Genomic DNA, 11,833 nt, shown 5'->3' with positions numbered 1-11,833 from the left:
CTTCCTCCAGTGGTTCGCAACTGGCAATGTTTGAGATTGGAGATCTGTGTTTGACCCTTGAACTTGATTGGTCATGAAATGAGGGCGGGACCACTACAGCAGGAGTGGGGTGGGTGGAGACACACCGGTGGGGGGTTTTAGGACCTAATCCAGATTCTTATACAACACTCGTTTTTGTTTTTTTTACGTACGTTTGTTTGCATTCTAAATCAGTGAGACGTGGTAATAAATTGAGATAAATTATAATTATATAGAAGACTATTGTCACCATCGCGTAAACTTTATTAAGAATATTATGATTGCATTTCTGGCTTTTTAGTGTAAAAAGAAGTTTGAAATAAAAACTCACGCTTTTTATGCCAGGGTTTTATAATAACCTTTTTGTTGTCCCTCAGATTTTTAAAAATAGGCTGATACAAAATTTGTCAAAACGTCAACTGCTGTCCCTGATAATTGAACACATTTTTTCATTAAATGTGTTGAGGTCAATTTGATTTTTTTTTCACACTTTCAAACCTTTTTTTACTACCGGTACTTTCTCAAATGGCATCGCTGGCCATGTCAAAATGTATTTGTGATAAAAAAAAAAATCAGATGGCGGGCCGCAAGTGGCCCCCGGGCCGTAATTTGGACACCGTTGATTAAATTCTACGTGAAAAATAATTATGTAATTAATCAGACAAAATAATAACTTTCTACTGCTGAAAATTGGTTAAATATCCCGATTACTACTTTACTTAGTAGAAGCTGGAAAGATCAGAAGTTTTGAGGCAAAAAAAAAATGTCTTTAAGCATATATTTATTAGTATTTTTGGACAGACATCTTTGTTCTTGCTTAGTAAGAAAATATCACAGATCACATTAATTTTCCACTTTCTCGAAAATATCGAATGAAATACTGACTTTTCCCAGTATTTTTATTTGAACTTAAAAAATAATAAGTAAAACAATAAAAACAATACATTCAGCGGTATCTATTGCTTCTATTGTTTTATCTGTTGTAAATAAAAACAACTATTGGCATCAAAGTAAAACAAATTACAACTTGTTTGTTTATTTTGAAATGTCTGAAAGCATATATTTATTAGTATTATTTTGGACCGACATCTTTGTTCTTGCTTACAAAAAGAAAATACCACAGTTCTCATTATTTTCCATAGTAAACAATAAAAACAGTAGATGCAGCAGTATCTCACCAAGTTATGTAATTTTATCAGGTGTCCGATTTTTAAATCGGCCGATACGATATTTGCCAAAATGCCAAAAGGCTTTCCATCAAATACAACAAGGTCAAGTTTTTATGACTTTTTGAAATGTCAATATGGTTTTTTACCATTTAAGTGGCCCCCTAGTTAGGCGTACAAATAATTGTTATTGGATTCATGATCCAAAATATGAAGCTGAAAATGGCTACGTATAAGCTTTAATAAGCTTTAATAATAAGCTTTAGCGGGCCCGGCCGCCGCGGAGCCAAGGCGAAGGGCAGAATCTCAAAGTGTTTGCCCAGCCAAGGGGGGCGTGTTGGGGTGGGGGCTGCGGCGCAGACAAACGGGTCCCTTCCTGACTGCTTGACTTTGCGTATTGAGATTGAAGAAGGTGATTGGGGCGGGCCACACAATGCCTCTAATCCCGCCGGGCCGTTTGGCCCCCCCGGCGGTCCCCTAAGCAGAAAAGGGGGCTCCCGGACGGAGCCGGCAGCGCTCGGCCACTCGTCGGGAAGAAGGCTTCATTTCAATGCGCGGATGCTTTTAAGGGCTTCCATATTTGTATGTGCGCTTCTCAACGGGAGCGCAGACACGTTGGGACCGAGCTGGTACTTGAAGGTGGAATCCGGAACGCGATGCGCCCGGGGCCACCTCGGGCGCAGCTCGCCGAAAATAAAGAATGCGCTAATCACGCGTTGATGGAATACTTTGGCTTCTGCCCCGGGAAGGTTTTTTTCAATATTTCGGGTTTTGTTTGGCTATCTGAACAAAAGTGTTGGGTCACACTAACAACTTTTTTTTTTTTTTAACAAGCCTTACTGTTGTTCTTTTGTCCGAAAAAAAAAAAAAGCCTTAGTATAGCCTTGTTTGTTTTTGACTGTCGTTTTTTTAGCGGCTTAAAAAAAGCCTTACTATAGACTGTCGTTTTTTGTGAAACAAAGCCTTACTATAGACTGTTTTTTTGCGAAAAAAAAGCCTTACTATAGACTGTCGTTTTTTGTGAAACAAAGCCTTACTATAGACTTTTTTTTTTTTTTTTTTTAAAGCCTTACTATAGACTGTCGTTTTTTGTGAAACAAAGCCTTACTATAGACTGTTTTTTTTTTTTTTTTAAAAGCCTTACTATAGACTGTCGTTTTTTGTGAAACAAAGCCTTACTATAGACTGTTTTTTTGCGAAAAAAAGCCTTACTATAGACTGTCGTTTTTTGTGAAACAAAGCCTTACTATAGACTGTTGTTTTTTTGCCAAAAAAAGCCTTACTATAGACTGTCGTTTTTTGTGAAACAAAGCCTTACTATAGACTGTTGTTTTTTTGCCAAAAAAAGCCTTACTATAGACTGTCGTTTTTTGTGAAACAAAGCCTTACTATACTGTTTTTTGCAAAAAAAGCCTTACTATAGACTGTCGTTTTTTGCGAAAAAAGCCTTACTATAGACTGTTTTTTGTGAAACAAAGCTTTACTATAGACTGTTTTTTGCAAAAAAAAAGCCTTACTATAGACTGTTGTTTTTTTGTGAAACAAAGCCTTACTATAGACTGTTTTTTTGCAAAAAAAGCCTTACTGTTGTTTTTTTGTGAAACAAAGCCTTACTATACTGTTTTTTGCAAAAAAAGCCTTAATATAGACTGTCATTTTTTGTGAAACAAAGCCTTACTATAGACTGTTTTTTTGCAAAAAAAAAGCCTTACTATAGACTGTCGTTTTTTGTGAAACAAAGCCTTACTATAGACTGTTTTTTTGCGAAAAAAAAGCCTTACTATAGATTGTCGTTTTTTGTGAAAACAAAAAAGCCTTACTATAGACTGTTGTTTTTTTGCCAAAAAAAGCCTTACTATAGACTGTCGTTTTTTGTGAAACAAAGCCTTACTATAGACTGTTGTTTTTTTGCCAAAAAAAGCCTTACTATAGACTGTCGTTTTTTGTGAAACAAAGCCTTACTATACTGTTTTTTGCAAAAAAAGCCTTACTATAGACTGTCGTTTTTTGCAAAAAAAAAGCCTTACTATAGACTCTTTTTTGTGAAACAAAGCTTTACTATAGACTGTTTTTTGCAAAAAAAAGCCTTACTATAGACTTTCGTTTTTTGTGAAACAAAGCCTTACTATACTGTTTTTTGCAAAAAAAAGCCTTACTATAGATTGTCGTTTTTTGTGAAAACAAAAAAGACTGTTGTTTTTTTGTGAAACAAAGCCTTACTATACTGTTTTTTGCAAAAAAAGCCTTTTTTTGTGAAAAGTCGTTTTTTGTGAAACAAAGCCTTACTATAGACTGTTGTTTTTTTGCCAAAAAAAGCCTTACTATAGACTGTCGTTTTTTGTGAAACAAAGCCTTACTATAGACTGTTGTTTTTTTGCCAAAAAAAGCCTTACTATAGACTGTCGTTTTTTGTGAAACAAAGCCTTACTATACTGTTTTTTGCAAAAAAAGCCTTACTATAGACTGTCGTTTTTTGCGAAAAAAAGCCTTACTATAGACTCTTTTTTGTGAAACAAAGCTTTACTATAGACTGTTTTTTGCAAAAAAAGCCTTACTATAGACTGTTGTTTTTTTGTGAAACAAAGCCTTACTATAGACTGTTTTTTTGCAAAAAAAGCCTTACTGTTGTTTTTTTGTGAAACAAAGCCTTACTATACTGTTTTTTGCAAAAAAAGCCTTACTATAGACTGTCGTTTTTTGTGAAACAAAGCCTTACTATAGACTGTTGTTTTTTTGCCAAAAAAAGCCTTACTAGACTGTCGTTTTTTGTGAAACAAAGCCTTACTATACTGTTTTTTGCAAAAAAAGCCTTACTATAGACTGTCGTTTTTTGTGAAACAAAGCCTTACTATAGACTGTTTTTTGCAAAAAAAAGCCTTACTATAGACTGTTTTTTTGTGAAACAAAGCCTTACTATAGACTGTTTTTTTTGCAAAAAAAGCCTTACTATGGACTTTCGTTTTTTGTGAAACAAAGCCTTACTATACTGTTTTTTGCAAAAAAAGCCTTACTATAGACTGTCGTTTTTTGTGAAACAAAGCCTTACTATAGACTGTTGTTTTTTTGCCAAAAAAAGCCTTACTATAGACTGTCGTTTTTTGTGAAACAAAGCCTTACTATAGACTGTTTTTTTGCAAAAAAAAAGCCTTACTATAGACTGTCGTTTTTTGTGAAACGAAGCCTTACTATAGACTGTTGTTTTTTTGCCAAAAAAAGCCTTACTATAGACTGTCGTTTTTTGTGAAACAAAGCCTTACTATAGACTGTTTTTTTGCGAAAAAAAAGCCTTACTATAGATTGTCGTTTTTTGTGAAAACAAAAAAGCCTTACTATAGACTGTCATTTTTTGTGAAACAAAGCCTTACTATAGACTGTTGTTTTTTTGCCAAAAAAAGCCTTACTATAGACTGTCGTTTTTTGTGAAACAAAGCCTTACTATAGACTGTTTTTTGCAAAAAAAAAAAGCCTTACTATAGACTGTTTTTTTTTTTGTGAAACAAAGCCTTACTATAGACCGTTTTTTTGGAAAAAAAAAAAAGCCTTACTATAGACTTTCGTTTTTTGTGAAACAAAGCCTTACTATAGACTGTTGTTTTTTTGCCAAAAAAAGCCTTACTATAGACTGTCGTTTTGCAAAAAAAAAGCCTTACTATAGACTGTCGTTTTTTGTGAAACGAAGCCTTACTATAGACTGTTGTTTTTTTGCCAAAAAAAGCCTTACTATAGACTGTCGTTTTTTGTGAAACAAAGCCTTACTATAGACTGTTTTTTTGCAAAAAAAGCCTTACTATAGACTGTCGTTTTTTGTGAAACAAAGCCTTACTATAGACTGTTGGTTTTTTTTTGCGAAAAAAGCCTTACTATAGATTGTCGTTTTTTTTGAAAACAAAAAAGCCTTACTATAGACTGTCATTTTTCGTGAAACAAAGCCTTACTATAGACTGTTGTTTTTTTGCCAAAAAAAGCCTTACTATAGACTGTCGTTTTTTGTGAAACAAAGCCTTACTATAGACTGTTTTTTTGCGAAAAAAAGCCTTACTATAGATTGTCGTTTTTTGTGAAAACAAAAAAGCCTTACTATAGACTGTCATTTTTTGTGAAACAAAGCCTTACTATAGACTGTTGTTTTTTTGCCAAAAAAAGCCTTACTATAGACTGTCGTTTTTTGTGAAACAAAGCCTTACTATAGACTGTTTTTTGCAAAAAAAAAGCCTTACTATAGACTGTTTTTTTTTTTTGTGAAACAAAGCCTTACTATAGACCGTTTTTTTGGAAAAAAAAAAAAGCCTTACTATAGACTTTCGTTTTTTGTGAAACAAAGCCTTACTATAGACTGTTTTTTGCAAAAAAAAAGCCTTACTATAGACTGTTTTTTTTTTTGTGAAACAAAGCCTTACTATAGACCGTTTTTTTGGAAAAAAAAAAAAGCCTTACTATAGACTTTCGTTTTTTGTGAAACAAAGCCTTACTATACTGTTTTTTGCAAAAAAAAGCCTTACTATAGACTGTCGTTTTTTGTGAAACAAAGCCTTACTATAGACTGTTTTTTGCAAAAAAAAGCCTTACTATAGACTTTCGTTTTTTGTGAAACAAAGCCTTACTATACTGTTTTTTGCAAAAAAAGCCTTACTATAGACTGTCGTTTTTTGTGAAACAAAGCCTTACTATAGACTGTTTTTTGCAAAAAAAAGCCTTACTATAGACTGTTTTTTTGTGAAACAAAGCCTTACTATAGACTGTTTTTTTTGCAAAAAAAGCCTTACTATGGACTTTCGTTTTTTGTGAAACAAAGCCTTACTATACTGTTTTTTGCAAAAAAAGCCTTACTATAGACTGTCGTTTTTTGTGAAACAAAGCCTTACTATAGACTGTTGTTTTTTTGCCAAAAAAAGCCTTACTATAGACTGTCGTTTTTTGTGAAACAAAGCCTTACTATAGACTGTTTTTTTGCAAAAAAAAAGCCTTACTATAGACTGTCGTTTTTTGTGAAACGAAGCCTTACTATAGACTGTTGTTTTTTTGCCAAAAAAAGCCTTACTATAGACTGTCGTTTTTTGTGAAACAAAGCCTTACTATAGACTGTTTTTTTGCGAAAAAAAAGCCTTACTATAGATTGTCGTTTTTTGTGAAAACAAAAAAGCCTTACTATAGACTGTCATTTTTTGTGAAACAAAGCCTTACTATAGACTGTTGTTTTTTTGCCAAAAAAAGCCTTACTATAGACTGTCGTTTTTTGTGAAACAAAGCCTTACTATAGACTGTTTTTTGCAAAAAAAAAGCCTTACTATAGACTGTTTTTTTTTTTTGTGAAACAAAGCCTTACTATAGACCGTTTTTTTGGAAAAAAAAAAAGCCTTACTATAGACTTTCGTTTTTTGTGAAACAAAGCCTTACTATAGACTGTTGTTTTTTTGCCAAAAAAAGCCTTACTATAGACTGTCGTTTTGCAAAAAAAAAGCCTTACTATAGACTGTCGTTTTTTGTGAAACGAAGCCTTACTATAGACTGTTGTTTTTTTGCCAAAAAAAGCCTTACTATAGACTGTCGTTTTTTGTGAAACAAAGCCTTACTATAGACTGTTTTTTTGCAAAAAAAGCCTTACTATAGACTGTCGTTTTTTGTGAAACAAAGCCTTACTATAGACTGTTGGTTTTTTTTTGCGAAAAAAGCCTTACTATAGATTGTCGTTTTTTTTGAAAACAAAAAAGCCTTACTATAGACTGTCATTTTTCGTGAAACAAAGCCTTACTATAGACTGTTGTTTTTTTGCCAAAAAAAGCCTTACTATAGACTGTCGTTTTTTGTGAAACAAAGCCTTACTATAGACTGTTTTTTTGCGAAAAAAAGCCTTACTATAGATTGTCGTTTTTTGTGAAAACAAAAAAGCCTTACTATAGACTGTCATTTTTTGTGAAACAAAGCCTTACTATAGACTGTTGTTTTTTTGCCAAAAAAAGCCTTACTATAGACTGTCGTTTTTTGTGAAACAAAGCCTTACTATAGACTGTTTTTTGCAAAAAAAAAGCCTTACTATAGACTGTTTTTTTTTTTTGTGAAACAAAGCCTTACTATAGACCGTTTTTTTGGAAAAAAAAAAAAGCCTTACTATAGACTTTCGTTTTTTGTGAAACAAAGCCTTACTATAGACTGTTTTTTGCAAAAAAAAAGCCTTACTATAGACTGTTTTTTTTTTTGTGAAACAAAGCCTTACTATAGACCGTTTTTTTGGAAAAAAAAAAAAGCCTTACTATAGACTTTCGTTTTTTGTGAAACAAAGCCTTACTATACTGTTTTTTGCAAAAAAAAGCCTTACTATAGACTGTCGTTTTTTGTGAAACAAAGCCTTACTATAGACTGTTTTTTGCAAAAAAAAGCCTTACTATAGACTTTCGTTTTTTGTGAAACAAAGCCTTACTATACTGTTTTTTACAAAAAAAGCCTTACTATAGACTGTCGTTTTTTGTGAAACAAAGCCTTACTATAGACTGTTTTTTGCAAAAAAAAGCCTTACTATAGACTGTTTTTTTGTGAAACAAAGCCTTACTATAGACTGTTTTTTTTGCAAAAAAAGCCTTACTATGGACTTTCGTTTTTTGTGAAACAAAGCCTTACTATACTGTTTTTTGCAAAAAAAGCCTTACTATAGACTGTCGTTTTTTGTGAAACAAAGCCTTACTATAGACTGTTGTTTTTTTGCCAAAAAAAGCCTTACTATAGACTGTCGTTTTTTGTGAAACAAAGCCTTACTATAGACTGTTTTTTTGCAAAAAAAAAGCCTTACTATAGACTGTCGTTTTTTGTGAAACGAAGCCTTACTATAGACTGTTGTTTTTTTGCCAAAAAAAGCCTTACTATAGACTGTCGTTTTTTGTGAAACAAAGCCTTACTATAGACTGGTTTTTTGCAAAAAAAGCCTTACTATAGACTGTCGTTTTTTGTGAAACAAAGCCTTACTATAGACTGTTGGTTTTTTTTTGCGAAAAAAGCCTTACTATAGATTGTCGTTTTTTTTGAAAACAAAAAAGCCTTACTATAGACGGTCATTTTTTGTGAAACAAAGCCTTACTATAGACTGTTGTTTTTTTGCCAAAAAAAGCCTTACTATAGACTGTCGTTTTTTGTGAAACAAAGCCTTACTATAGACTGTTTTTTTGCGAAAAAAAGCCTTACTATAGATTGTCGTTTTTTGTGAAAACAAAAAAGCCTTACTATAGACTGTCATTTTTTGTGAAACAAAGCCTTACTATAGACTGTTGTTTTTTTGCCAAAAAAAGCCTTACTATAGACTGTCGTTTTTTGTGAAACAAAGCCTTACTATAGACTGTTTTTTGCAAAAAAAAAAGCCTTACTATAGACTGTTTTTTTTTTTTGTGAAACAAAGCCTTACTATAGACCGTTTTTTTGGAAAAAAAAAAAAAGCCTTACTATAGACTTTCGTTTTTTGTGAAACAAAGCCTTACTATAGACTGTTTTTTGCAAAAAAAAAGCCTTACTATAGACTGTTTTTTTTTTTTGTGAAACAAAGCCTTACTATAGACCGTTTTTTTGGAAAAAAAAAAAGCCTTACTATAGACTTTCGTTTTTTGTGAAACAAAGCCTTACTATACTGTTTTTTGCAAAAAAAAGCCTTACTATAGACTGTCGTTTTTTGTGAAACAAAGCCTTACTATAGACTGTTTTTTGCAAAAAAAAAAGCCTTACTATAGACTTTCGTTTTTTGTGAAACAAAGCCTTACTATACTGTTTTTTGCAAAAAAAAGCCTTACTATAGACTGTCGTTTTTTGTGAAACAAAGCCTTACTATAGACTGTTGTTTTTTTGCCAAAAAAAGCCTTACTATAGACTGTCGTTTTTTGTGAAACAAAGCCTTACTATAGACTGTTTTTTTGCAAAAAAAAAGCCTTACTATAGACTGTCGTTTTTTGTGAAACAAAGCCTTACTATAGACTGTTTTTTTGCGAAAAAAAGCCTTACTATAGTGTCGTTTTTTGTGAAAACAAAAAAGCCTTACTATAGACTGTCGTTTTTAGTGAAACAAAGCCTTACTATAGACTGTCGTTTTTAGTGAAACAAAGCCTTACTATAGACTGTTGTTCTTTTTTTGCGAAAAAAGCCTTACTATAGACTGTCGTTTTTTGTGAAACAAAGCCTTACTATAGACTGTTTTTTTGCGAAAAAAAGCCTTACTATAGATTGTCGTTTTTTGTGAAAACAAAAAAGCCTTACTATAGACTGTCATTTTTTGTGAAACAAAGCCTTACTATACTGTTTTTTTTTGCCAAAAAAAGCCTTACTATAGACTGTCGTTTTTTGTGAAACAAAGCCTTACTATAGACTGTTTTTTTGCGAAAAAAAGCCTTACTATAGATTGTCGTTTTTTGTGAAAACAAAAAAGCCTTACTATAGACTGTCATTTTTTGTGAAACAAAGCCTTACTATACTGTTTTTTTTTGCCAAAAAAAGCCTTACTATAGACTGTCGTTTTTTTGTGAAACAAAGCCTTACTATAGACTGTTTTTTTTTTTTTTGCGAAAAAAGCCTTACTATAGACTGTCGTTTTTTGTGAAACAAAGCTGTTTTTTTGCGAAAAAAAGCCTTACTATAGATTGTCGTTTTTTGTGAAAACAAAAAAGCCTTACTATAGACTGTCGTTTTTTGTGAAACAAAGCCTTACTATAGACTGTTTTTTTTTGCCAAAAAAAGCCTTACTATAGACTGTCGTTATTTGTGAAACAAAGCCTTACTATACTGTTTTTTGCAAAAAAAGCCTTACTACAGACTGTCGTTTTTTTGTGAAACAAAGCCTTACTGTAGATTGTCTTATTTTTGGTGAAAAAAAAAAAATCTTCCTGTAGACTTTTTTTGGCTGAAAAAAAAATAGCCTTAATATAGACAAGTCTTTCACACATATTTAAATGACACAAAATTTATAGATTGCTGTCACATGATCAAACAGGACAATTCTGAAGTAGCTTGAAATGCCACAAAAAACAAACGATCCATAAGAGGCACAAATATTTATTAGATTTTTTTTTAGCTGCCTATTTCACAGGAATTGTATAACAATATTTGCACATGTGCTAACCGCGTTAGCATTTTCTATCATGTTAATTTACAGATGCAAACCTTTAGCATTCTCTTTACTTGCGTCACTGGATTTACTGAATGCATTCGGACTGACGTGTGCAAGAGTGTTGGGAAATGATAAAACCGTTTCTTTTTTTCCAAATTCTTCATATCCAGCTGCAAAACTATGTACCAGTACACTCATGGTATTCAGTTTTTCAACAACTCGTACAATCGATATCAAGGATATGGAATAAATGCACTTTCCTCAGACGAGTGTAAAACAATAAATAACAAAGCGGTTACTTACAGTACTTGAGCAACAGTCTCAACTGTTGACAAGATTAGTAAAAGAAGTGACAATGTCAAAGTTTTCTAACGGAACAAAACTTCAAAGACCATCAAAGTACAGTAATCCCCCACTATTCCACGCTTCGCAATTCACTGCACGTTTGTTTTTTCTTTCGAGCCAGAAGTGCAACAATAATGACCAAGTCTTGCAAGTTTTGAGTGTCACCCAAAATTGTTCAAATGCTCAGAATTATAGTCTCTCAAATGAAAATCTGAAGTGCCATAATCGAAATGATTAATGAAATAAGCGTTAGTTGGTGTAAGATTCAGCTGTTTGTGGACAAGGCGTTGGAACGGATTAATGACACTTCCATGTATTTCAATGGGGACTGATTATTTGAGATAAGTGGGGATAGTTGAAGTATTCAGCCATTTTCAGCAGTAAAATCATTTTGTTAACTCATTCAATAGTAGCCATTTTCTGACACGCTCTGAAAACTTTGAAAAAAAAATCCATGAGTACTTAGGACTTGTAAATTTGTCATTGGGATTGAATGAGTGAATCTAAAAAGACACTTTTCTATTTGCGCCAACTTAAAATTATGTGAGCTGTGCTCAAAACCACCAATCGCGCCTCATCTTTCATGTGATGTTGACAAGCTGAGCTGTGATTGGTCTTTACTCACGGCTTGAGAACATGACGTCGTTTTCAGTTAGCGGCATTTAGCAAAGTGTTTTTAGCGGTACTCATTGTATGTGAGTTTGCAGAAAAAAAACCATCTGGCAGACGTGCTCGCGGAGCAAATGAATCAACTTGTCAAACGTTACGACAGTATTTTGGAATCAGAGTTTCGGGTTTGCTATTGGCAGGGGATTACTGCAAACGATGAGCCAATCACGTCCATCGGCGTCCTCAAAATGGCGGCGCCGGCCACACGCGCGTGCGAGTGTTGGCTGCGAATGATTATTTTCTTGGTCTGAGTGGCAGGTCGACAGCGGCGAGTGCATCGTGGTCCTCGAGTTTATTTTGGGCTTTGGGGTGTCGGTCCCTCGGAGGGGCGCTCCGTCCTTTGTGGCCGCGTAAGACGCTTCCTCGCCGGGGTCGGAAGTCCGTCTCGGAGTCGGCGCTTTGGGCCGCAAAGTGGCAGATGTCCATCGCGCTTCCAAAAAGCCGCGCCGGCGGCGCGCGTTAGGACTTCTGCTCGGCCGGGGCGGCGGGCGCGGCCACGCTTTCCGGTTTGACGATCTGGTAGGTGATCAAGTACTCCGGGTAAGCCTGACAACGACAAACA

General features: G+C 33.8%; 1 protein-coding gene across 2 annotated transcripts in view; it reads right to left on the bottom strand.

Annotated features, from left to right (window-relative positions):
• Positions 1-10,186: 10,186 nt before the first annotated feature.
• LOC148411744 (poly [ADP-ribose] polymerase tankyrase-1) overlaps positions 10,187-11,833 on the bottom strand; it is a 63,738-nt gene continuing 62,091 nt past the window's right edge. For both annotated transcript variants that reach the window (XM_088434962.1, XM_088434963.1), the window contains one exon: positions 10,187-11,817. In XM_088434962.1, coding sequence (XP_088291088.1) covers positions 11,731-11,817 — 87 coding nt within the window. In that variant the 3' untranslated portion in view covers positions 10,187-11,730. The remainder of the gene's footprint in view (positions 11,818-11,833) is intronic.

The sequence above is a fragment of the Hippichthys cyanospilos genome, chromosome 15, assembly GCF_059441005.1.
Source record: "Hippichthys cyanospilos isolate Australia breed blue-spotted pipefish chromosome 15, RoL_Hcya_1.0, whole genome shotgun sequence".
NCBI lineage: Eukaryota > Metazoa > Chordata > Actinopteri > Syngnathiformes > Syngnathidae > Hippichthys > Hippichthys cyanospilos.
This window is presented reverse-complemented; position numbering and strand designations above follow the sequence as displayed.